General features: G+C 43.8%; 1 protein-coding gene across 1 annotated transcript in view; it reads right to left on the reverse strand.

Annotated features, from left to right (window-relative positions):
* Positions 1-10431: 10431 nt before the first annotated feature.
* LOC126484689 (O-acyltransferase like protein-like) overlaps positions 10432-24851 on the reverse strand; it is a 199715-nt gene continuing 185295 nt past the window's right edge. Inside the window, exons 11-12 of the mRNA XM_050108284.1 lie at positions 21049-21191; positions 10432-10593 (exon numbers count right to left, since the gene is read on the reverse strand). Of these exons, the coding sequence (XP_049964241.1) occupies positions 10432-10593; positions 21049-21191 (305 nt within the window). The remainder of the gene's footprint in view (positions 10594-21048; positions 21192-24851) is intronic.

Raw genomic sequence — 24851 nt, forward strand, 5'->3', positions numbered from 1 at the left:
TGAAATCAAAACAACCTCTTCCTTCTGCCTCTTCTATGTCACCATCTATGGCCATCCTATCGCCCTCACCCCCACCCTTAAGTACCTTGGCGTCACCCTTGACCGTCATCTCTCCTGGACCCCCATCTCCGGACAATCCAAGCCAAGGCACGCTCCCGACTCCATCTCCTCAAGCTCCTTTCTGGCCGTACATGGGGTCTGGACCCCTTCACCATCCTCCTTCCTCCCACGCCTCCTCCTCTGATCCCTTCCCTCCACTCCCTCACTCTGTTCCCTCCGTCTCTGCGGCCCCCACTAGGGTGGTGGCCCAGAGGCCCACCCTGCCTGGATCTCCGCCCCTCCTACCTTTTTCAAATCCCTTCAAATCCTCGAATGCCATGCTCTTCGCCTCGCCTATCGCATCGGTCTCCCCTCCCCCACGCGGATACTGTATGACCTTATTCCGTTCCCCCACCTCCTCCTTTTCCTCGAATGGTGACGGATCCCCTACACCTCCCGTAAACTTGATCCCCCTCACCTGCTTGTCTCTCACATCCTCTCCCACCCCTGTACGCTGCTGCGCCTGTATTTCCACGTCCCAGCTGCTCTCCACTCTCCTTACCCTCTCCCAAGGTAGTTTCTGTCAGCTCCCCCTCCCTGATGATGCCCTCCTCCCCTCCAACTACCCCTCCTGTCAACTTTGATCCTCCCACCCTGTGTTTTTTCCTCAGGGCACCCTCTCTCCTTTCCCTCCCTCCTCCCTTCCTCCCCCCCTCCTACCCCAGGCTTCCCCCACCCTCCATACCTTCATTCCTTCCCCCATCTCCTCTACCATTGGCGTCTCTGCTCTCCCATCTCCCTCCTCCCTCCCCCAGCATCTTCTTCCCCTCTTGGCAGGTCCCTGGACTCGCACATGTTAAGTGGACATTCGCGCGCCAGAGATCGTCCACCGTTTTAGTGTGTGTGCCGTCGTGTTTGTGCCTCAGTGTTTTCGCCGCCCACGCTCCATCGTTCACGTGTCGTCTCCATCATCAATGTTCAGTGCCACCAGTTTCTTTGGTTGTCTTCGCGTGTGAACGGCTTCGTGTTTTTTCGTTACTGTGTCTACTGTTTTTTGTCCCCCACTATGTTCTGTATATTCTGTGTCTCCATTGTTTTTCTTTTGTAATACCTGTGGCTGAAGAGCAGTGTACTGTGCTGCTGCCAGCCCACCTTATGTAAGGTGTGAAGTAACAATAAAGGAAGAAAAAAATAATCACCTTTTATGCAGGATGGCGCTCCACCCCATATTGCTACATATGTGAAAGACCTCTTGCACACATCATTTGGTGACGACTGCATGCTGAGCTGCCACGTCCGTCATACTTGAAGAACCAGAGAAACTGGTACACTTGCCTAACATCATGTAGGGCCTAGGGTAACACGCAGAAGCGCCGAAACACGACGTGGCATGGACTCTACTACTGTCTGAAGTAGTGCTGGAGGGAACTGACACCATGAATTCTGCAGGGCTGTCCATAAACCCATAAGAGTACGAGCGTGTGCACATCTCTTCTGAACAGCACGTTGCAAGGCATCCCAGACATGCTGAATAATGGTCATGTCTGGTGAGTCTGATAGCCAGCGGAATTGTTTAAACACTGCGTAGAAATTCTGGGTATGTGTGGTGTTGCATTGTCCTGCTGGAATTCCCCAACTCCGTCGTATTGCACAATGGACATTAATGGAGCAGGTGATCAAACAGGATGCTTACGTATGTGTCACCTGTCAGAAGTGTGTCTAGACATATCACTCCATTTGCACATGACTCACATCATTACATATTCTTCATCAGCTTGAACAGTCACCTGCTCAATGCAGGGTCCATGGATTCATAAGCTTATTTCCATACCTGTACACGTCCATCCTCTCGATACGATTTGAAACGAGACTCGTCCACCTAGGTAACATGTTTCCAGTCATCAACAGTCCAGTGTTGATGTTCACGGGCCCAGGCGAGGCATAAAGCTTTGTGTCGTGCAGTTATCAAGGGTACACGAGTGGGCCTTCTGCTCTGAAAACCCATATCGATGATATTTCGTTGAATGGTTTGCACTCTGACACTTTTTGATGGTCCAGCATTGAAATCTGCAGCAAGTTGTGGAAGGGTTGCACTTCTGTCACACTGAACGATTCTCTTCAATCGTCGTTGGTCCTGTTCTTGCAACATCTTTTTCCGGCCGCAGCAATGTGGAGATTTGATATTTTGCCGCATTCCTGACATTTACGGTATACTCGTGAAATGGTCTTATGGGAAAATCCCCACTCCAACGCTACCTCAGAGATACTGTATCCAATCGCTCGTGCGCCGACTATTACACGACGTTCAAACTCAATTAAATCTTGATAACCTGCCATTGTAGCAGCAGTAACCGACCTAACACTGCGCCAGACACTTGTTGTCTTAGATAGTCGTCTCATACAGAAACGCCGTATTCTGCCCATTTACATATCTCTGTACTTCAATTTGCATGCCCATACGAGTTTCTTTGGCGCTTCAGTGTACGAGTATATTTGACCTACCAGGTCCCCAGACCTCAATCCGTGTGGTTATTGGTTGTGGTGTTACCTGAAATTGCAAGGCTACAGCGATCGTCCGACCTCATAGAGAATGCTAAAAGACAACTCCGATGGAAATTTCTCACCATACTTACTGATATGTTGTACAATGCTGTTCATAAGTCCTTCCACTACAGGTATCGTATGAGTCTAATATTTTGAGCATTTTTTATAAAGAACATCGCCTTTGCTAAAAATTAATTGTTATTCTAATTATTGCTTTTGTATCATATGAACCACCACCTGTTGGTCATTTTTTGCACTTTTGTTTGGTTTCAATAAAACTCTCCGCATTTCAAGCATGTGTATCAATTGTTACTGCTCTACCTAAATTATACTGTGAAGTACTTAATTTTCAAATGTTAACGGACTTCTGGGTCACCCTGTACACTTTAAAGAAGAGCTGGAAAACGAAAATCTTTGGAGGAAATGGAAATATTCATCTATGGCGAAAAGTGGAAAAACAAGATCCTGATCGAAATTACAGATTTCAAGAACTAGCAGTTCTTCACCAACTTCAGTTCAGTACTGCCAAAATAGAAAATTCGTAACGATTAAGAATACATACGAATCTGTGTCCCAATAGCAATATCTTTGCAGTTCTTTAAAATTTATTTCGTATTTTCGTTGTTAACGTCAAATTTTCACATTTTCTTTCATTGTAATATTTCTTGTCGACCAACATCAGAGATGCAAGTTGTGCAGAAGACATTCCAACTCACAGATAACACCAAGATCAATGCATCAATAGTTAAATCGAAACAAGCTTTGTTTTGACCGCCAACTTATTTCTAGTGAACAGCAGAAGTGATTGTAATGACGAGTTTTAAGTGTTGTTTGCAAACAGTGGGTAACGTGATTCAATAGTCACAACACATGAAGAAAGTGAGTGATTATTTTTGAAAAAAATTGTTTGAACAACTGCTTTGAAAACGATCATATTAGGCTACCCTTCTCTTTCTTCGCAGGACGGCCGCAGTTCTTGCAAAAACTGTAAAGAAATCTATGTGTTATTCTGTCAAATGTTTCTTGCATTGCCATTGTAGCCTGAAAGTGAGGTTTCTACCTCGAAATATGTTGCTTCATTAAATGATTTAAATAAGTCAATAAAAAACTGTTACTAGTGAGAGTGCGAGGAAAATCTTTTCATATTTTCAGATCACGTCAGCATGGCCAGTGTGAGATCAATTCGATAATTTTTTGTGTCCAATAATTAACTGCAAGACGTGTATTGTCTTGCAATAAGCAATGCAACGTTTTTAACCGGTGAGTTGTGGGAAGTAAATAGTTATATAGGGTATTCAGCAATACCTCTTCTTCTATCCTCTGAAACAATGGTCGTGACATGTCCAGTCTAACCAAAGAACAGTTTCTGTTTTTGCTAGGAAAAGCTTGGCGAGTGAACTATTTTTGTCGGCTTTGGTTCATTTTGGGAATCACAAGCCGTAGCCCACTACGCCCAAATATCGGATAGCAGCTTGAACGAATATATTCAAAATTCTCCTACTTACACGATGTCATACACGGAGTCCGCGAATCCAAGGTCGACTTTTTTGAGCATTTGTTTATATCAGTTCACACGAGCCTGTTTCAGAGCTTCGGCTAAGCAGAATCCAACGGAAAGAAATCTTTTTCGCGGCTAAATGTAAATGTGAAATCGTTTATAGCGCAGTCTCCAATATTTGACCGCCAGTCATATGCCAATCGCCTACAACCAGTAACCCCCAAGAAACACTGAGTCAGTAAAGAATACAATTCCCGTGTAATTATTTTATAAATGAGTTATTGTGTTAAATACTTGACTTAATAGTTGAAGACGCAAAACCGTAATTGTATTGATTTTATTAATTTCGGATTATTTACTCGTAGACTAATGAAAAAGCCAAAATAAATATACCGTGAGTTTATAGAATGAAATTCTCACTCTACAGCGGAGTGTGCGCTGATATGAAACTTCCTGGCAGATTAAAACTGTGTGCCGGACCGAGACTCGAACTCGGGACCTTTGCCTTTCGCGGGCAAGTGCTCTTGCCGGAAAGGCAAAGGTCCGGAGTTCGAGTCTCGGTCCGGCACACAGTTTTAATCCGCCAGGAAGTTTCATACCGTGAGTTATTTCCGCTCCGTTTTTTGACACAGCTGAATGTTTGTCGCGTTATATCTCCTGAACTATGTGTCGTGCAATAGACTTAATTTGAAAGAAGTGATAAATTAAAAGAACTTACCTGGCGCTGAGGTTTTCCTGCATGAACACCAAAGATGAAGTTAAAGATATACTATTTTTCCTTTCCCTGTCATTATTGTGGGGGCGTGTCAGTGAGGGATTGTTTCGAAATGGTTTGAAATTATGTTTTAAGTCTGTTGGTAGCAGCTGAGTTCTCTCATTCTCGAATACTGGGCAATATGCGCGCCGTGAATTACTCAGCCATAAGACATACACAGTTTCCAGCTGACTTATTGTGTTAAGCTTTTAATATCACATTATACCTGTTATTGAAAGATTATGACAGTATATCAAGTTTTTAAATTCGCTCAATTGTATGACATTCTGAAAATCAAAGTTTCATTTCCCCTGGAAGCCGTTCGATAAGCTGTTTGCTAATACAAACCATGTGGCGCAAAGTACCGATGGTTTTTGGAACTACAACCGGCCGACTTCTACGAAATCCATCGCTGATGGAAGCACAGCCACGACCTAGTTCTGAAACTCAAACAGTTTTTCTGAAGGTGCTTGACTGCCAAAAGATATGAAGTGATTCGAGCAGTTGTTGCTGATTATTACCTTTACGAAAATCGTAAAACGTCATCCGACAGAAATGATCTGTTTCTTTAATCTCTCACTGTTAACAAACTACTCGGCCTGATTCAGAGGTGCCATTATTTTCACAATAACAAATGACGATTTTTTCAAAGCAATAGCAATGTAACACCCAACCTAAAAGGAGCCGCTCCAACTCGAACAGTAGATACATTCTCTTCGGAGGTATTCTCGCATTAATTTTCAAAAATATCAAGTACAACCACATTTTATTTAATTCTTTACAAAATTATCACACAGTTACAACATTATAAGCATCGTAATTATATAAAACGTACAAAATGATTAGGTAAAAATTTTAACTAACAAGGGGAGGCCACGACGTTTGGAACGCGGATTTACTTCAAACTTGGTACACTCGTAGTACTCCATTAGGACAACAAAATGTGTAAGTAGTAGCGCGTACTTCTCAAGTGTTATTGAGAAAATCAGAAGATAATTTCCCTCGTCAAATATATACCTGTGCGTGGCAGTTTTTACTAGGAATCGGAGGCTGCCGACTGCCGGCACGGTAGCTCACTCAGAGTGTTCGGTCAGAGAGCTGGTTGGTCTCTGTAATAAAAACTGAGTGAAAGGATCAACAACGAACTGCAACAGATGTCATGTGATGTCCGCTACTACCAAATACAAAAAAATAAAAAATAAAAATAAAAAAGTGGGTAGCGTTCAAGCCCATAATCGCTGGGTTGCTGAATCGAGTCCCGTTCGTCAATTTTTTTTTATTTCTAACACACTCATTTTCTTTGCTATTTATGTTACAGTTGCTATAATGGGGAAAATACGTGTAATCGGATGAACTTTTATTAAATTTACAATGTTATTTGACAGTCTACAAATTTTTATTATCAAAAGTAATATAATATTCATAACTATCGACTAGTAAACACCCAAACGCATGAAGTGATACTGAAAATGTATGCTTGTCCGTGTCTCCAAAATTGTTCGTATTTGATCGAAAAAGAACGAGAAACTGCTTCTCGTGGAGACGCTATTAAAATACACTCGATACTGCATGATCAATTATCAGCACCGATATTTGAGGAAATGCTGCGTTATGCATGGTTTGCTTCCAAATTATCGGCTGAAAGAGAGGTTTTCGAAAATGTTAACGAGGTTTGTTTTTCCGCGGAAAACCTCAAAAGACCTTGCGTATGCGGAAACAGCATTTATTTAATGCAGCTGGTGCCGTTTAACGTTATGTTTTCGATGTTTTTACGAAAAATACCATCCTGCCATTGTACTCGTAATTTCGAAAGCGACGATTAATCGTACATCTTTCGAAAGCCGTCTGTGCCGGTCAAAACTTGTAGGTAACAAGTAGTTTCGGGCTCCTTCCAGGTATAAGGGATTTCTAAAATCACGGAAAAGCACACATTTTCAGTATCACTTTATGCGCTTGGTTATTTTACTAGTCGATAGTTATGAATATTATATTATTTGTGATAGTAAAAATATGTAAACTGCGAAATAACATAGTAAATTTAATAAAAGTTCATCCGATTACACGTATTTCTCCCATTATACGAATTGTAATGTAAATAGTAGAGAAAATTACTGTGTTAATAACAAAAAAAAAAAAAACTGACGAACAGGACTCGATCCACCGACGCAGCGATTACGGGGCTTGAACGCTACCCACTCTTTTTTTTTTTTTTTTTTTTTTTTTTTTAAATCTCATTTTGTTCGGTTTCGTTCGTTGCATCTGCTCGGGGCGGACGTCGTTAAGACATCCGTTTTCAGTTCGTTGTTGATCCGTTCACGCAGTTTTTTTTATTACACATGGCAGCTAACCCTCCGACCGAACACGCTGAGCTACCGTGCCGGCACCACTGGGCTGCCGCCGCTTCCTGGTAAAAACGGCCACGCACAGGTATATATTTGACGACCGAAATTATCTTGCGATTTTCTAAATAACGCTTGAGAAATACGCGCTACTGCTTACACATTTGTTGTCCTAATGGAGTACTACGAGCGTACGAAGTTTGAAGTAAATTCGCGTTCCAAACGTCGTGGCCCCCCTTGTAAGTATTAACTACATTTCAATACACAAAATTTAACATTCTTAACATATATCACGAGCTGAATTTCTCACTCACAGAAGAACATGCTGAATACGAAAAGAAGGAAATAAATCAGCGAATCTTCTTTCGACAGCCACGCAGTAGCTATGCTATCTTCCGCACTGCGTAACCTCGGGGACGTGCCAGCAAACCGCCCCCAGCTGCGGTACGCTCACTGGCTGACTTCACAGGCCAGCGAGACACATCGGCATTTCGAGTTGTACCTCGAATGTTTCAATTCGTTTTGAACTCATAAGCTCAAGAGTAATGTCTAATTCATTAATGAGAACATCTACTTTCTACAGCTTCCTCTAGAAGGCCACGAAGAATTGGCAAGAAATGCGACGAGGCAACCTTCGCAGGCAGCGGTAGTTTTCAAAAATGATAATAACGATTGTATTCTAATAGAGTCAGCTATTACTTCGTATTCGAACTGAACTGACGAATTATACCTACACCAGGTTAGAACTACTGATTTTACCTACACCAGGTTAGAACTAGTGATCTTACTGCTCAATATACTGAAAGTGAGTTAATACAATGAGGTGCTGTTTTTCAAGAACAATATGTCAGTTGTTTATCTTCATACTACCGTCATATTTTAATGAAGGTTATGTGAAATAATGCGAAAAGTTTGTTTGTAAAAGTTAAGTTTTACTTAAAGAGATACAAAGTTTTATATGAGTTATCGTAATCGGCCCTTACGAGTTAACTTTTAATTCGTTTGTTTGAGGGAGACTCCACAAAGGGTCGGAATTTAAACGTTATACTGTGAGAGACTAATTTAGGGTCCCAGTAATGTATTTTATTTCCAGAACGAATTTTCACTCTGCTGCGGAATGTGTGCTCATTTGAAACTACCTGGTAGAATAAAACTCTGTACCGGACTGGTACTCGAACTTGGAACCTTTGCTTTCCGCGGGATAGTGCTCTACTGACTTTAAAAAAAAGTACGGGACGGTTGTGATTAAATTGCATCTACTGATAGAGGTCCAGTGTGGGCTGTAATTATCGTACAGAACCGAAACTTGATAGGTCTTGTAATGTGTTAATCCGAAACCAATTTACGAAGGAAAAAGTTAGTTCCGATTCTCACCACGCGGTGCAAATTTGTTGCTGTGAATGCGTGAAAGATTTAAACAAATGTTTCCATGTGTAATGGATTAGGAACAGGATGTGAGCAGAAAAGATCAAACATCCGGCAGCACAGTCGTTGCCGATAGCGCACGCGCGGATGGCCTTTCTGCGGCTCCCAGCAGGGGGCACCAGGAGCTCCGCTTTCCTCCAACTACGAGCGTCTTCCCGCGCACGCGTATTGCCTGCTCCCGGCATGATAAATTCCTACGCCGCGCGATTATCATCAGTCGTGCCTTGCATCAGTGACAGCAGCAGCTACCACCACCTGATGATATCGAGCAGTTGCATCGAAGAAATGTTGTGCGATATACACAATACTATACGGCGGCAAACCCGAGAAGCGTATTTGCAACAGATCCGTCGGGAAAGCATGAAAAGTAACAATAGTACGTTGCTGCGTAGGTGTGCAAGAAATTGACGTCAGCACTACAGAGTGAAAATTCATTCTGCAAACAATACCTATCGAGTGGCCAAGCCATTTCTTCGCACGACTGCTAGTCCCAAAGGGTACGGTTGAGGACAACTTTTATGAAGTTTGAAAAGGTCGGAGAAAATGTCCTGGTGGAAGTAAAACTATGAGAGTAGATAGTAGGGCGTTCTCAGATAGCTGAGTTAGCAGAGAACTTGCCCTTTAAAGGCAATGGTCCCAGCTTTGAGTATTGGTCTGGCACACAGTTTTAATTACCAGGTAGTTTAAACATATTTTGTGTTGCTAAAAATAGTTTTTATACCGTATTCTTAGTCAGGCCTCTTAAGGGGGGTAGGACGACAAACGGGCCGACTTGGAGCAGGAGAGGTACCACAGGACATTTTCATTTCCACTGTCTATACTTTTACAAATAAATTCATAAAACTTTATCAGCATGACCAGGAAGGATTCAGAATTCACACTCACAGCAGTGGAAGTTAGAAAACATAAGGAAGTAATTTTTTTTACATGTGAAATTTCATCATTTTTTTCACTTACTAATAGTAGCATTTGTTGCTATAGGTACACTTTTCTTCATAAGTAAGAGAGATGGTTCGATGAATTTTGCACAGCATACAAACCATACTTAAAGGAGTATGAAACTCTAGAATTTTCCAAATCTATTAAAAACTGTAGTAAAAATTGAGGTAATTAACTACAAAATTTGTGTTTTTTCTAAATATGAAGTTTAAAATACAACAGATCATTCGTTTTTTCATAAATTAAATAAATTCTAGAGTTTCATACACCTGTAAGTGTGGTATGTATGCTGTGCAAAATTCATCGAAGAATCTCTTTAACTTATGAAGAAAACTGTACCTATAGCAGCAAATGCACCCATTAGTAAGTGACAAAATGATGAAATTTCACACGTAAAAAAAAATTATTTTGTTGTGTTTTCGAACTTCCATTGCAATGAGTGTGAATCCTGAATCCTTCCTGGTGATGCTGACAAAGTTTTATGAATTTATTTGTAAAAGTATAGACACTGGAAATTAAAACGTCCTGTGATGCCTCTCCTGCTCCAAGTCGGCCCATTTGACGTCAAACCCCCCCCCCCCCCCCCCCGCCCCACCTTAAAAGCAGTGGTTCACCAAAGCATAATTACGCAGACAGATCTAAATTTTATTCAGAACATTTGTGCTTGGGACGGAGGCTACCTATTCCTTTGAGACGTATGGAGCAGTTTGACTCTTCCAATCAAATGGCAAAGCATTTCATGCAACATTTTTGTAGTGGGCTATGCAACGAGTGTTCGCGTAGCAGTGGCGTAGATTGCCAGTACGTCTGCAGGTACACTGGATAGCGGATACTGAAGAGTGGCAGCTGCCAGCTTCGGCTGGGAGTCGTGCTGAGTTGGTCCGAACGCGCAGTCAGGCGGCCGTGACGCAGGTGGCGGGCTGGCTGGGGCGCCGCGGCGCTGCAGGGGGTCGCAGCAGCGCGCGGCCCAGGCCGAGGCAGGGCCCCTCCAGCAGCAGGTAGAGCGCCGCCGACACCAGCGCCGACGCCGCCAGGTCCCCCACCAGGCCGTGCACCTGCAGGCACCGTCCAGTCAGGGAGAGCGCACTAAAGACACCGAAGAGCCAAAGAAACTGGTACAACTGCCTAATACCGTGTAGGGCCACCGCGAGGAGGACTCGACTAATGTCTGAAGTAGTGCTGGAGGGCACTGACATCATGAATCCTTCAGGGCTATTCACAGATACGAGAGGATAGAGAACTCTTCTAAACAGCAAGTTGCAAGGCTTCCGAGATATGCTCAATAATGTTCATGTCTGGATAGTCTGGTGGCCAGACATGTGTTTAAAATCAGAAGAGTGTTCCTGGATCCACTCTGCAGCAATTCTGGACGTGTGAGGTGTCGCAGTGTCCTGTTGCAATTGTCCAAGTCCGTCGGTATGCGCAATGGACATAAAAGGATGCAGGTGATGGGACAGGATGCTTACATATCTGTCACCTGTCAGAGTCGTATCTAAACATATCGGGGGTCCTACATCACTCCAACTGCACACGCCCCACGCCATTACAGAACCTCCACCAATTTTAACAGTCCCTTGCAGAAATGCAGGGTCCATGAATTCATGAGGTTGTCTCCATACCAATACACTTCCATCCGCTCGATACAATTTGAGACGAGAATCGACCAACGTGTTTCCAGTCATCAACAGTCCAATGTCGGTGTTGATGGGTCCAGGCGAGGCGTAAAGCTTTGTGTAATGCAGTGATCAAGGGTAGACGAGTGGGTCTTCTACTCTGAAAGCCCATATCTATGATGTTTCGTTGAATGGTTTGCGCCAGCCGCTGTGGCCAAGCGGTTCTAGACGCTTGAGTCCGGAACCGCGCTGCTGCTACGGTCGAAATGTTGGAATCCTGCCTCGGGCATGGATATGTGTGATGTCCTTAGGTTAGTTTGGTTTAAGTAGTTCTAAGTCTAGGGGACCTCAGATGTTAAGTCCCATAGAGTTTAGAGCCATTTGAACCATTTGAATGGTTTGCACTCTGACACATTTTGATGGCCCATCACTGAAATCTGCAGCAATTTGTGGAAGGTTTGCACTTCCGTCACGTCGAACGATCCTCTTCAGTCGCCGTTGATGTTTTACCGGAATCCTGATATTCACAGTACACTCATGAAATGAGCGTATGGGAAAATCACCACTTCACAGCTACCTTGGAGATGTTGCGTCCATTCGCTCGTGTGCCGACTATAATACCACGTTCAAACTCACTTACGTCTTGCCATTGTAGAAGCATTAGCCGATCTAACAACTGCGCCAGGCACTTGTTGTCTTATACAGTTGTTGCCGTCAGCATGGCCGTATTGTGCCTGTTTATATATCTCTGTATTTGAGTATGCATGCCTATACCAGTTTCTTTGACGCTTCAGTGTAACTCTGCCCATCCCTGTTCAGATCTCACGGTAAGGGCGGGGACAACCACCGCACAGCAGGTGAGAAGCAGTTGAAGGCTACTCACACAGGTATGCGGAGCATACACAGGTTCACCGAAGATATGGAAACAAGTGAGAATTGCATGCTTCAGCATAAGTGCAAATGGTGGCCAAGTCTTCAGGTTTTGCTGTTGCACTGGACCAAGAATAGCGCCCAGGCGAAATTCTCAATATGTTGCAAGCATTAGTCGTGTTCAGACCAGTGTTCTGTTTAGCTGTGACTGCGGTATGTCTGAGCTAAGTGAATTCGAACGTGGGCCAACTGTTGGTACTCCTATGGGGGCTTCCATACCAAAGGTGGTCGAAGTGCCGGCCGGCGTGGCTGAGGGGTTCTAGGCGCTTCAACCTGGAACGGCGCGACCGCTACGGTCGCAGGTTCTAATCCTACCTCGGGCATGGATGTGTGTCATGTCCTTAGGTTAGTAAGGTTTAAGTAGTTCTAAGTCTAGGCGACTGGTGACCTCAGATGTTAAGTCCCGTAGTGCTCAGAGCCAGAGTAGCCGAAGTGGTCGCTATTTCGAGAGGCACCCTATCAGAGACTTATGCTGCATGCAGGGAAAACGGAAAAATATCATCCGTTATGTTACATCACTGAAGAAAGTGTGTGATGAGTGATCGTGACAGAGGGTGATTGAAGAAGACTGTGACGAAAAATAAGAGGACGAAAGTTGCAGTAGTCACTTGTGAACTGAATGCTGTTCTTGCGAATCAAATCAGCTCCAAAGTAACTCAAAGGGAGGTCCATAGCATGGGAATTGGAGGACAGGCTGGAGTTCCAAAGCACTCAATGATGCAAATGCTGCCGGCCGAAGTGGCCGTGCGGTTAAAGGTGCTGCAGTCTGGAACCGCAAGACCGCTACGGTCGCAGGTTCGAATCCTGCCTCGGGCATGGATGTTTGTAATGTCCTTAGGTTGGTTAGGTTTAACTAGTTCTAAGTTCTAGGGGACTAATGACCTCAGCAGTTGAGTCCCATAGTGCTCAGAGCCATTTGAACCATTTTTTGCAAATGCTGTAAAAGGAAAACGTGACGCCTAAGCCAAAAAACCTGGACTAAGGAGCTACTGGAGAGAGTCATTTGGTCAGATAAGTCTTGTTTCACACTGTCTACAGCTTTTGGCTGAGTTTAAGTCCCAGGAATGAAATGTGGCGGGGGCGCACTGATGATTTCGCCGGCCATGTCGTGGTATTCCGTGGGCGGGATGCTTGCTTTGCATGTTTGCAATACTGTAGAGGGTTACGTGGCCATTTTCGCTGATCAGGTGCATCCCATGGTACAACGTTTGTGCGCCATTTGTGGTGCTGTGTTCCAAGAGGACAAGGCCCCTGTTCACGCACCTCACATCATCCCGGACTGGTTTTGCGGGAACGAGCGTGAACTCTTGCATCTTCCCTGGTCAACCTCAATGTTACTGAACCCTAGTTGTCTACTTTGGAGGGAAGTGTGTGTGATCGCTGTCCACCTCCATCATCGTTCCCTGAACTTGACAATATTTTGCAAAAAGAATGGTATGAGATTCCTTTGTAAACTGTACAAGATCTGTATTTATCCATTCCGACATGGTATGATATTCCCTTGTAAACCGTACATGACCCATATTTATCCATTCCGAAACGATTGGAAACTGTTTTGAATGCCAAAGATTTCCCTGCACCATATTGGGCATCGGGATATGTTATGTTTCTGGTGTTTCTGTGTTTCTGTCCATTGCTGTAAATTATAAGCAACAGCCAGCTAATCTACAAACTATTATATTATGAGTTATGTCAGTATGATAAATAATTTAAATCTAGATGTTCCAAATCAACACTTTATCTGTAGAGTACTGAACAAGAAATAGTCGACAAACAAAGGATGAGTCAAAACAAAACAAGTTCGCCTACATGCTGCCAAAAGGTACTCTCATAAAACAAAACAAAAAAAAAAAAACACAAAAAAACACAAAAAGCAGGAAACAAAGTAGTGTAGCACATATTGTCGCTTATTATGATACTGACAATGTAAAATACAGAACTTGTGTGTTGTGGAAATTAAGAGCCAGTCCCCTGAAAAACTTTTTGTCAATGTTACCTAAATATAAAATGTTCTATCCTTCTATCCTGAAATGCCAAGTACTTGTAACTAAGCATTTCCCCTCCTTCTTTATTGTGCGACTGAAATAGCTGGGATTCTGCAACCAGCTTAAAACATAATTTTTAATGAGATTTTTGCTTCCTTGTTCGTCTCTGCTGACATAAAATTTATGCTATTGAATATATTCAAATGTGGCTCATTTCGAAGAAATATTCCTTGCACCTTGCATGACTGTGTTGTCACGTCATGTGGAAAGGAGATAGCAACGGGAAAGTTCGAAGTGTGCGTGTCAGCAAGTGACAGTTAACTTAAACAAAGGGATGGAAGCGCACAATATTCAGGACGAAATAGCTTTCCTGCATATGGATCAAGCTATTTTGCGCGACCTCTAGTGTTAGGAGTCTTGTCCTTTCACCCTCCTAGGATTTGTGTCCAAGAAAATAACAAGAATTACTTCCCTCTAGAAAAAAATTTCATTATTTGTCTGCATCAAAATTATCCCCTTCAGAATTGCCTGTTCAATAGTACACATTCACGACGGCGCATTCTCCAATTCCAAAACATTTCTGCAACTACATTTTTGGAACAGCTTTCGACTCTCTCAGCGATGCATTTTTAACCTCATCTAAGCTTCTAAAACGACGGAAAGTCACATGTAATCATGCCTCAGGAATATGAAGGCAGAGGCATCATTAAGATTTCGTCTCTGACCAAAAATTCACAAATATTTAACTAAGCGTGAGCAAGTCCATTACCATGGTCAAAAAACAAGGAATCATTTCGCACAAACATGGACATCCCAGAACGTTACCATTGTCGATTGAGCCTTAGTTTCGGCACCCTTTAAGTAAACTTTTCTGAACATATCTAGCACGTCACACATAAATTTATGTACAGCGCGGCCCACTTAAACGTTTCAGCGCAAATATCTCTGGCACAACTACAGTTACTGCTGACCAGTATGAATTTAAGGCAGGGGCTCATGAAAGTAAATACTAAGAGACATTCTAAAACGTAAGTAAATATTAGTTTCAACACAAACTTTTTTTTAAGTGAACGCTCCATATTATTTCTTACGTAATCAATAATATGAAAAATCACAAAAAGAACAGCATTGGTTGCATCGCAGTACATCAATTACATCCCGAGAAATTGCAAAGTGAAGTTGACGCATGCAATAAACAAAACGCACTGCTACTGCACATCCAGAGATGGAAACATGAACCCCACGTTGTTTGTAATAGCGATGTGATTGATGTATTGCGATGCAACAAATTCTGCACTTCTTGCTGTTTACATTGTTAGTCAGTGGACTGGAACAATACAGGTGTCCTCACACACAGTGAAAAATAAGGAAAGGGGTGAGCTCGTTCGTTCTTTGTTGATTTTTACGACAGTACAAGAATGGACATAAAGGTACCGAATATCAACGGCAAGGGTAAACATCATTAATGGCTGACCGAATAAAATGGGTAAATTATAGTTGTATGAAGTTTTCAGTTCAGTTACTGAAGGTAATTGATAGAAATACTCAATGAGAAGAAAAGAAATGATACTTTCATTCAAATACAGTAATTATACTGTCTATAAGAACGAAGTCATTACCGAATGCACTTCCAAGAAGACGCACATGGGGAGGAAATACAGTGTCATAATAACATTCACCGGTGAGTGTGCCGTGTTCAAAGATTTGGAGGTCCGTACGCCCATGGAGCATTATGCCCCTCACACTGTAACACCTAGATTACCCAAACGATCATGTTCGACAATGTTCCTGTGCACATTACATGTTCCCATCTTTCGCCATGTGAGGGTGTAGTATTTCTGGCTTATTCAGCCACCATATTAGGCTCCAGGAAGCTATTCCCAGGGCAGTGGAGATGCAAGAAGCATAGAGATGACGCAATGTGGGATGAGGTACCGGTGACAGATGTTAGATTCGGTACCATTCCCGTGAGAAAGACTGCCTGCACGATGCTGCTGCTCTGTGATTGGCTGCTGTGTTCGGCGGTAGGGTGCCAAAACGTTAAACTTTAGTTCATATTATTAATTAAACCTGTCATCCAAATTACTTCATTTTTTTAAATAAATATCTCTCAACAGCCAGCTTTCAATCAGTCATTTCAAAATTATTAAAATCAAAGTATTACTAAAACAAAAGACTGACGATATTACTGGCGATGCACTTCGGTGGCGTTCGGGTCACGCCTTGCTGGCTTGGCGCGCGAAGTGTCTCGGGCAGTCTGGCTCTCCATTTCTGACCGTTCCAGTAGACAGACATGTTGTCTGTTATAGCAGTATTTGTTTCATGCAATTTTATTTACTACAGTTCCGACCGTCGCTAGGTACAGACATGTTGTCTGTAATAGTAGTATTTGATTCATGTAATTTTGTTCTCCAGTTCTGACGGTTCCAGTAGACAGACATGTTGTCTGTGGCAGGATGTATTTCATGTTATTTTAGCCAGATATAATCACTGTGGAAAGATATGTTCAATACGTAGTGATAAAGAATAGTTTCTCCTGTCTATATCAATAAAAACGCGAGTGGCATCCCAAATGAGTTATAGTTTATTCGCAGCAGCGGTTCCTTGTGAAGTTAATTTCAGGCTCAAGAAAAAGAATCCACGACCTGCGTGCTGTTTTCTGCGCAGGGGACATCATCATCATGAAGACAACAGGTTAGTTAAGTGTACAAGAACTTACGTATTCCACACAGATCAGTGGAAACAACTAGGCGCCTAACGTGTACTGCATGCACAGTACAAATGTGCTCAGTGACACGTCATCTGCAGTAATGCAGAGGAGGTGAAGAAGGATGAAAGTATTAACACTATCTCACTTTTATTCCTTTTCTTTGCTAAGGGCACTTCCAGCATTGTCGAACATGATCGTTTTAGTGACCCAAGTCTTATGGGGTGGAGAGGCATATTGTTGCATGGGTGTTCTGACCTCCAAACCTTTTGACAAGGTACAATCATTGGTCAGCGTCATTATGACACTGTACTCCTTCACATGTGCGTCTTTTCAGAGGTGCAGTCGGTCCTGACTTCATTTTGTGGACGACAATGCGCGACCGCAAGAAACTGCGCAGGTAGAGGAGCTCCTGGAACGAGAGGACATTCAACGGACTGGCCTCTCCGTGACCTCAACTTAAATTCCATCGAGCACGTCTGGGATGCGTTGGAGAGGCGTATTGTAGCATGGTACATGCACGAACGACCACCCACCACTTGTTAGCCGAGCTGGTGGAGAACTCCTTGACAGCCTTGTGGCCAGTATGCGAACACAAGGCAGAGAACGCAGTGCCGTCCGTGGGGATCACGTACCATATTTAGAACCATGTCCCGCCTTTTTAATGTGCAGGGGACCATCATAAATCACAGTGACTTCAATGAAATTACTGTCAAAAAAAGTGTCATTTCTACTCGTCTCATTTTATATTTCTTTCAATTACCTTCTGCGCTAAACTGTAGCAGTTCTTTCCATCTATGGGCCAAGTTCGATTGAGCTATGTTAATTGGCAGTGATGGATCAGGCAAAACTTAGTTATGTTCTTAATTTGCACACCACAGTGTAAAACAGATATTTTATCACAAAATGCGAGAGCTCTATCAACATATCCGACCTTCTTTCCATGTACATGCAATCCATTTTTTTTTTCCAATAGAATTTCACTCGCCTCTCCCTCTCAGACTGTGAATATATGCCTGAAATGTACCATTCCTTCCTAGCATAACCTGCCCTGCACTATTCATCCTATCCAAAATGAAGGCTCGAAGCTGCCCTTTACTTGCCCAGCTGGCATCCCACTCCTGTCCAGTACCTGCATGCCAACTATCAGCTCCATCCCACAAAAACCATCTGCACGAACAGTTCGACGACGTTTGTAGCAACATGGACTATCAGATCGGAGACCGTGGCTGCGGTTACCCTTGGCGCTGCATCACAGACAGGAGCGCCTGCGATGGTGTACTCAACGACGAACCTGGGTGCACGAATGGCAAAACGTCATTTTTTCGGATGAATCCAGGTTATGTTTACAGCATCATGATGGTGGCATCCGTGTTTGGCGACATCGCGGTGAACGCACATTGGGAGCGTGTATTCGTCATCGCGATACTGGCGTATCACCAGGCGTGATGGTATGGGGTGCCACTGGTTAAACGTCTCGGTCACTTCTTGTTCGCATTGACGGCAATTTGAACAGTGGACGTTACATTTCAGACGTGTTACGACCCGTGGATCTACCCTTCATTCGACCCTGCGAAAACCTACATTTCAGCAGGATAATGCACGACCGCATGTTGCAGGTCCTTTACGGGCCTTTGTGGATACATAAAGTGTTCCACTGCTGCCCTGGCCAGCAAATTCTCCAGATCTCTCATCAACTGAAAACGTCCGGTCAATGGTGGACGAGCAACTGGCTCGTCACAATACGCCAGTCACTACTCTTGATGAACTGTGGTATCGTGTTGAAGCTGCATGGGCATCTGCATGTGTACACGCCATCCAAGCTCTGTTTGACTCAATGCGCAGGCGTATCAAGGCCGTTATTACGGCCAGAGGTGGTTGTTCTGGGTACTGATTTCTCAGGATCTATGCACCCAAATTGCGTGAAAATGTAATCACATGTCAGTTCTAGTATAATATATTTGTCCAATGAATACCCGTTTATCATCTGCATTTCTTCTTGGTGTAGCAATTTTAATGGCCAGTAGTGTATTTAGAGCCATGTTCCGCCTTTTTTAATGTCCGTGGGACAATCATAAATCTCGGTGACTTCACTGAAACCACTGTGTTTGAATAAAAGTGTCATTTCTATTCGTCTCATTGCATATTTCTTTCAGTTACCTTCTGTGCTAAACTGTAGTAGTTGTTTCTGTCTATGGCCCAAGTTTGATTGAGCTATGTTACTTGGCAGTGATGGATCAGGCAAAACTTAGTTTCGTTCTTAAGTTTTGCACACCAGAGTGCAAAACAGATATATTATCACAAAATGCGGGAGCTGTATCAACATATCCTACCTTCTTTCCATGTACATGCACTCCATTTCTTTTTCCAATCGAATTTCACTCGCCTGTCCCTCTCAGACTGTGAATATATCCCTGAAATGTACCATTCCTTCCCAGCAGAACCTGCCTTACCCTATTCATCCCATCCAAAATGAAGGCTCTAAGCTGCCCTTTTCTTGCCCAGCTGGCATCCCACTCCTGTCCAACACCTGCATACCAACTATCAGCTCCTTCCCACAAAAACATTCCTCGTCCTTTTCCATCCAACATCGTCTCCAACACCTTCCACACGCCAATCCCCACTCACAGTTACAAGAAGCCCACAACACATCATACTCACAAATTTTTAGAATATACACAATATCAGTATCATCTTCTCCATAAACATCATCATCTGTATTTTAAACTCAACAAGTGTTTTATTTTAATCCAAACAATTTTATAAAAATCATTTGCTGAAGAGCACCAACAGGGGAACTACCAGCCTGCCCCATTGGTGATGCTGGAGGAATGTAAATAACTACGAGGGTCACTCCAAAAGAAATGCACACTATTTTTTTTAATCCGTCTTTTATTCTACGCGTTGGAAAGTTTTAAAGTGTGTAGATACATCCTTTAGGAACAATATTTTCATTTCTCCACATAATTTCCATTCCTCTCAACTGCCTTACGCCATCTTGGAGCCATGCCTGTATACCAACACGGTAAAATTCTGGACCAACCTGGTGGAGCCACTGTTTGACAGCTTGCACAAGGGAGTCATCATCTTCAAACCTTGTTCCACGAAGAGAATCTTTCAGTTTCCCATAGAAATGATAGTCACACAGTGTCGTCACATATGCATCAGAATTTTTGGTGGTTCCACTTGGCATGATGTCCACAAGCAAGAGTCCTTCGGAATCGAAAAACATTGTAGCTGTAACTTTTCCAGCAGAAGGTGTGGTTTTGAATTTTTTTTTCTTGGGTGAATTTCGCATGATACCACTCCACTGATTGCCTTTTCGTCTGATGAAAAATGATGGAGCCATGTTTCATCACCTGTCACAATTCTTCCACGAAATTCATCTCCACCATTCTCATACTGTTCCAAAAGTTCGCTGCATACCGTTTTTCTTGTTTCTTTGTGAGCCACTGTCAACATCCTGGGAACCCAGCTGGCACAAACCTTTTTTAACGCCAACACTATCAGTATTCTACAAACACTTCCTTCCCCTATCCCAACGTAGCGTGACAATTCGTTCACTGTGATGCGTCTGTCAGCAGTCACCAATTCGTTAACTCTCTGCACATTGTCTGGAGTGTGTGCAGTACGAGGCCTGCCGCTGCGAGGACAATCCTCAATATTGCCGTGCCCGCTTTCATCACGTTACCTGCTTTCCCACCGACTAACTGTACTGCGATCGACAGCAGCATCTCCATACGCCTTTTTCAACCTCTTGTGGATGTTTCCCACTGTCTCGTTTTCACAGCACAGGAATTCTGCGACAGCACGTTGCTTCTGACGAACGTCAAGAGTAGCAGCCATCTTGAACACATGCTGTGACGGCGCGACTCACGGGAACAGGTTGAAATAAGTTTCAAAACAAGCAGGAAGGATGTATCTACAAACTGTAAAACTTTCACACATGCAGAATAAAAACTGTATTTTTACAAAAATAGTGCGCATTTCTTTTGGAGTGACCCTCGTATTAAATTAAAAAAAATGTGACTTACACGCCCCAGTCATAATGGATTATGATTGCATATCTGAAAGTAAGAGTGAACTGACAATCCAGGTGGACATCAGTCCAGGTGGGGATGGCTTGTAGTGCCGAATTGAACCATTCAGTATTAATGAAGTACATAACCCTAGTCTTTAATGTGCCTTTATATTATTACGTAGATGGCCACATTTGGGGAAGATGTGTGCCTAGTTTTCGGCTGTGCTGTTCGTGATGATGAGGATGGTACTCACGAAGGCGGTCTTGTCCAGCGCTGGCGGGACTCGCATGGATCCCTGCTGCACCAGCAGCACTGCCAGGTGGGTCAGGTACACCGAGTAGCAGAGGCGCGACCACGGCCGCAGTACCGGAGCCTCCAGCGCCGTGCCGATCCACCCTGCAACACATGTTAAGAGTACAGATTTTAGCAAGAGTTCAAGGAACTGCTGGCGCTCTAATTGTAAAGTTGATTTTTGAAACCTACCTTAAAAACTGAGCTTCGTTCCATTCACTACCCATGCATTGTCTGATCAAAAGTATTCAGACAACTACACTGCTGGCCACCGTAAATGCAACACCAAGAAAGACAAGAGGTAGCACAACAAAATTTATTTTGTAGATAACATGTTGACCAAGTATCAAATGATTACGTTTACAGACGTCTGTGACATGTGGTTCCTGCCAGAATCAGTAGCCAGAGTAGCCGCCATTCTTGGAGATCACCGCTGCCACACGTCTCGGCATTGAGTCAAAGAGACGTTGGATGTGTTCCTGGGGTACAGCAGCCCAAGCAGCTTCCACACGTTGCCAAAGATCATCTGGTGTGGCAGCTGGGGATGTAATCTGGGTCACGCGTTGAGCAACCATGGACCACATGTTTTCTATCGGCGAAAGATCCGCAGAGCAAGCCGGCCAGGGAAGCACTTCAATCTGGTTATTGACGAAGAACCTTTGGACAATGCGTGCCACGTGTGGTCGCGCATTATCCTGTTGAAATATGGCTGTGGCCGAGCCCTGAAGGTAAGGAAGGACAACTGGCTCCAGCACCTCGGATATGTAGCGCCGGCTATTTAAAGTACCGGCAATGAGTACAGGGCGTGCGAGAGTAATATCCAATACCGCCCCATACCATAATACCCGGTGCAAGACTAGTGTGGCGGTGCATAATGCAGCTGTCCAGCATCCTCTCTCCATGGCGTCTCCACACTCGAATCCGACCATCGTGGTGCTGCAGACAGAAGCGTGCCTCGTCAGTAAAGACAACGTCATTCCATTCTGCCGTCCACATCCGTCTGTCATCACACCATTGGCGACGGAGACGTCTGTGGTTCTGCGTCAATGGTAGACGAAGCAATGGACGTCTTGCGGACAGACCACTCTGCTGTAAACGGCGTCGAATGGTACGCGCAGACACCGGATGATGCGTTACAGACGCAATGTGCTGTGCTATGGTTCGGGATGTCACTGAGTGATCCGTCACTGCCATGCGCATAATTTGCCTATCAGCACGTGCAGTGGTACACCGAGGTGAATGCGATCGACCACGTCGGTCCGTCGTACCCTCCTGCATCCAACGGTCACATATCCGCATTACAGTTGTTTGGTTTCGTCCAACACGACTAGCGATTTCTCTGTATGATAATCCACAATCTCGGTAAGCCACTATCCTTCCTCTGTCGAACTCGGATACTTGATCAAACGATGTTCGCTGTTGTCTACGAGGCATAATTGATCGTCTTGTGAAACAACCACAAGGTAAACACACGTGCCGAACGTACACTCGTCGAAATCGCCAAGCCTTAAATGGCGCTATGAGGTGGCGCCACAGGCGAGTGTAATGTGCGTCTGCTCTGAAATTCTAATCAGTTGCATATCTCATCGCTGCAAACCCATGGTGTAAATTTCACTTGATTCGGATGCTTCCTTCGGGGTGTTGCATTTACGGTGGCCAGCAGTGTATTAACGGACATTAATATGAGCAATGTCGATTTTCACGTCTATGATGGCCTGAACACTGTCAGGGGCACTTACAGTGAGATGTCTGAATGTCTGTGAAGGAGTGACAGCCCATTCGTGCTCAAGAACCGAAACCAGAGAAGGTAGTGATGTTGGGCGCTGCAGTCTTGAGCAAAGTCAGCCTTATAATTCATCCCAAAGATATTCCATTGGACTCAGACCGCGACTCTGGGCAGACCGCTCCAGGAATGTTACAGTATGTAAACCATTGTCTTGCAGACGCCGTTTATGACGGCGCATTGTCATGCTGACACAAATAAACATCGTCTCCAAACTGTTCTACTACTGTAAAAAGCGCAATTTTCTGTGCAGTGCGCTCATCTTCTTCCCGTATGAGCATTTTCTTAAGCTACATCTACATCTACATCTACATACATACTTGGCAATCCACCATATGGTGAGTGGCGGAGGGTACCTCGTACCACAACTAGCATCTTCTCTCCCTGTTCCACTCCCAAACAGAACGAGGGAAAAATGACTGCCTATATGCCTCTGTATGAGCCCTAATCTCTCTTATCTTATCTTTGTGGTCTTTCCGCGATATATAAGTTGGCGGCAGTAAAATTGTACTGCAGTCAGCCTCAAATGCTCGTCCTCTAAATTTCCTCAGTAGCGATTCACGAAAAGAACGCCTCCTTTCCTCCAGAGACTCCCACTCGAGTTCCTGAATCATTTCCCTAACAGTCGCGTGATGATCAAACCTACCAGTAACAAATCTAGCAGCCCGCCTCTGAATTGCTTCTATGTCATCCCTCAATCCGACCTGATAGGGATCCCAAACGCTCGAGCAGTACTCAAGAATAGGTAGCATTAGTGTTTTATAAGCGGTCTTCTTTACAGATGAACCACATCTTCCAAAAATTCTACTAATGAACCGAAGACGACTATCCGCCTTACCCACAACTGCCATTACATGCTTGTCCCACTTCATATCGCTCTGAAATGTTACGCCCAAATATTTAATCGACGTGACTGTGTCAAGCGCTACACTACTAATGTAGTATTCAAACATTACAGGATTCTTTTGCTATTCCTCTGCATTAATTTACATTTATCTATATTTAGAGTTAGCTGCCATTCTTTACACCAATCCCAAATCCTGTCCAAGTCATCTTGTATCCTCCTACAGTCACTCAACGACTACACCTTCCCGTACACCACATAATCATCAGCAAACAGCCGCACATTGCTGTTCACCCTATCCAAAAGATCATTTATGTAGATAGAAAACAACTACGGACCTACCACACTTCCCTGGGCACTCCATATGATTCCCTCATCTCTGATGAACACTCACCATCGAGGACACCGTACTGGGTTCTATTATTTAAGAAGTCTTCGAGCCACTCACATATTTGGGAACCAATCCCATATGCTCGTACCTTAGTTAGCAGTCTGCAGTGGGGCACCGAGTCAAACGCTTTCCGGAAGTCAATTATATGGCATCCGTCTGATACCCTTCATCCATGGTTCGTAAGATATCATGTGAAAATAGGGCTAGTTGCGTTTCGCAGGAGCGATGCTTTCTAAAGCCGTGCTGATGCATGGACAGCAACTTCTCTGTCTCAAGGAAATTCATTATATTCGAACTGAGAATATGTTCGAGAATCCTGCAACAAACCGATGTTAAGGATATTGGTATGTAATTTTGAGGATCCGTCCTTCTACCCATCTTATGTATAGGCGTCACCTGCGCTTTTATCCAGTCGCTCGGTACTTTACGTTGGGCAAGAGATTCGCGATAAATGCAAGCTAAATAAGGAGCCAATGCAGTAGAGTACTCTCTGTAAAACCGAACTGGAATCCCATCAGGACCTGGCGATTTATTTATTTTGAACTCATTCAGCTGCTTCACAACCCCAGGGATGTCTATCACTATGTCCTCCATACGGGAATCTGTACGAGACTCAAACGGCGGTATGTTTGTACGATCCTCCTGCGTGAAAGATTTCTCAAATGCTAAATTTAAAATTTCAGCTTTCGTTTTGCTGTCTTCCGTTGCCCGGCCAGACTGATCAGTGAGTGACTGGATGGAAGCCTT

Source organism: Schistocerca serialis, chromosome 6 (assembly GCF_023864345.2).
Source record: "Schistocerca serialis cubense isolate TAMUIC-IGC-003099 chromosome 6, iqSchSeri2.2, whole genome shotgun sequence".
Classification (NCBI taxonomy): Eukaryota; Metazoa; Arthropoda; class Insecta; order Orthoptera; family Acrididae; genus Schistocerca; species Schistocerca serialis.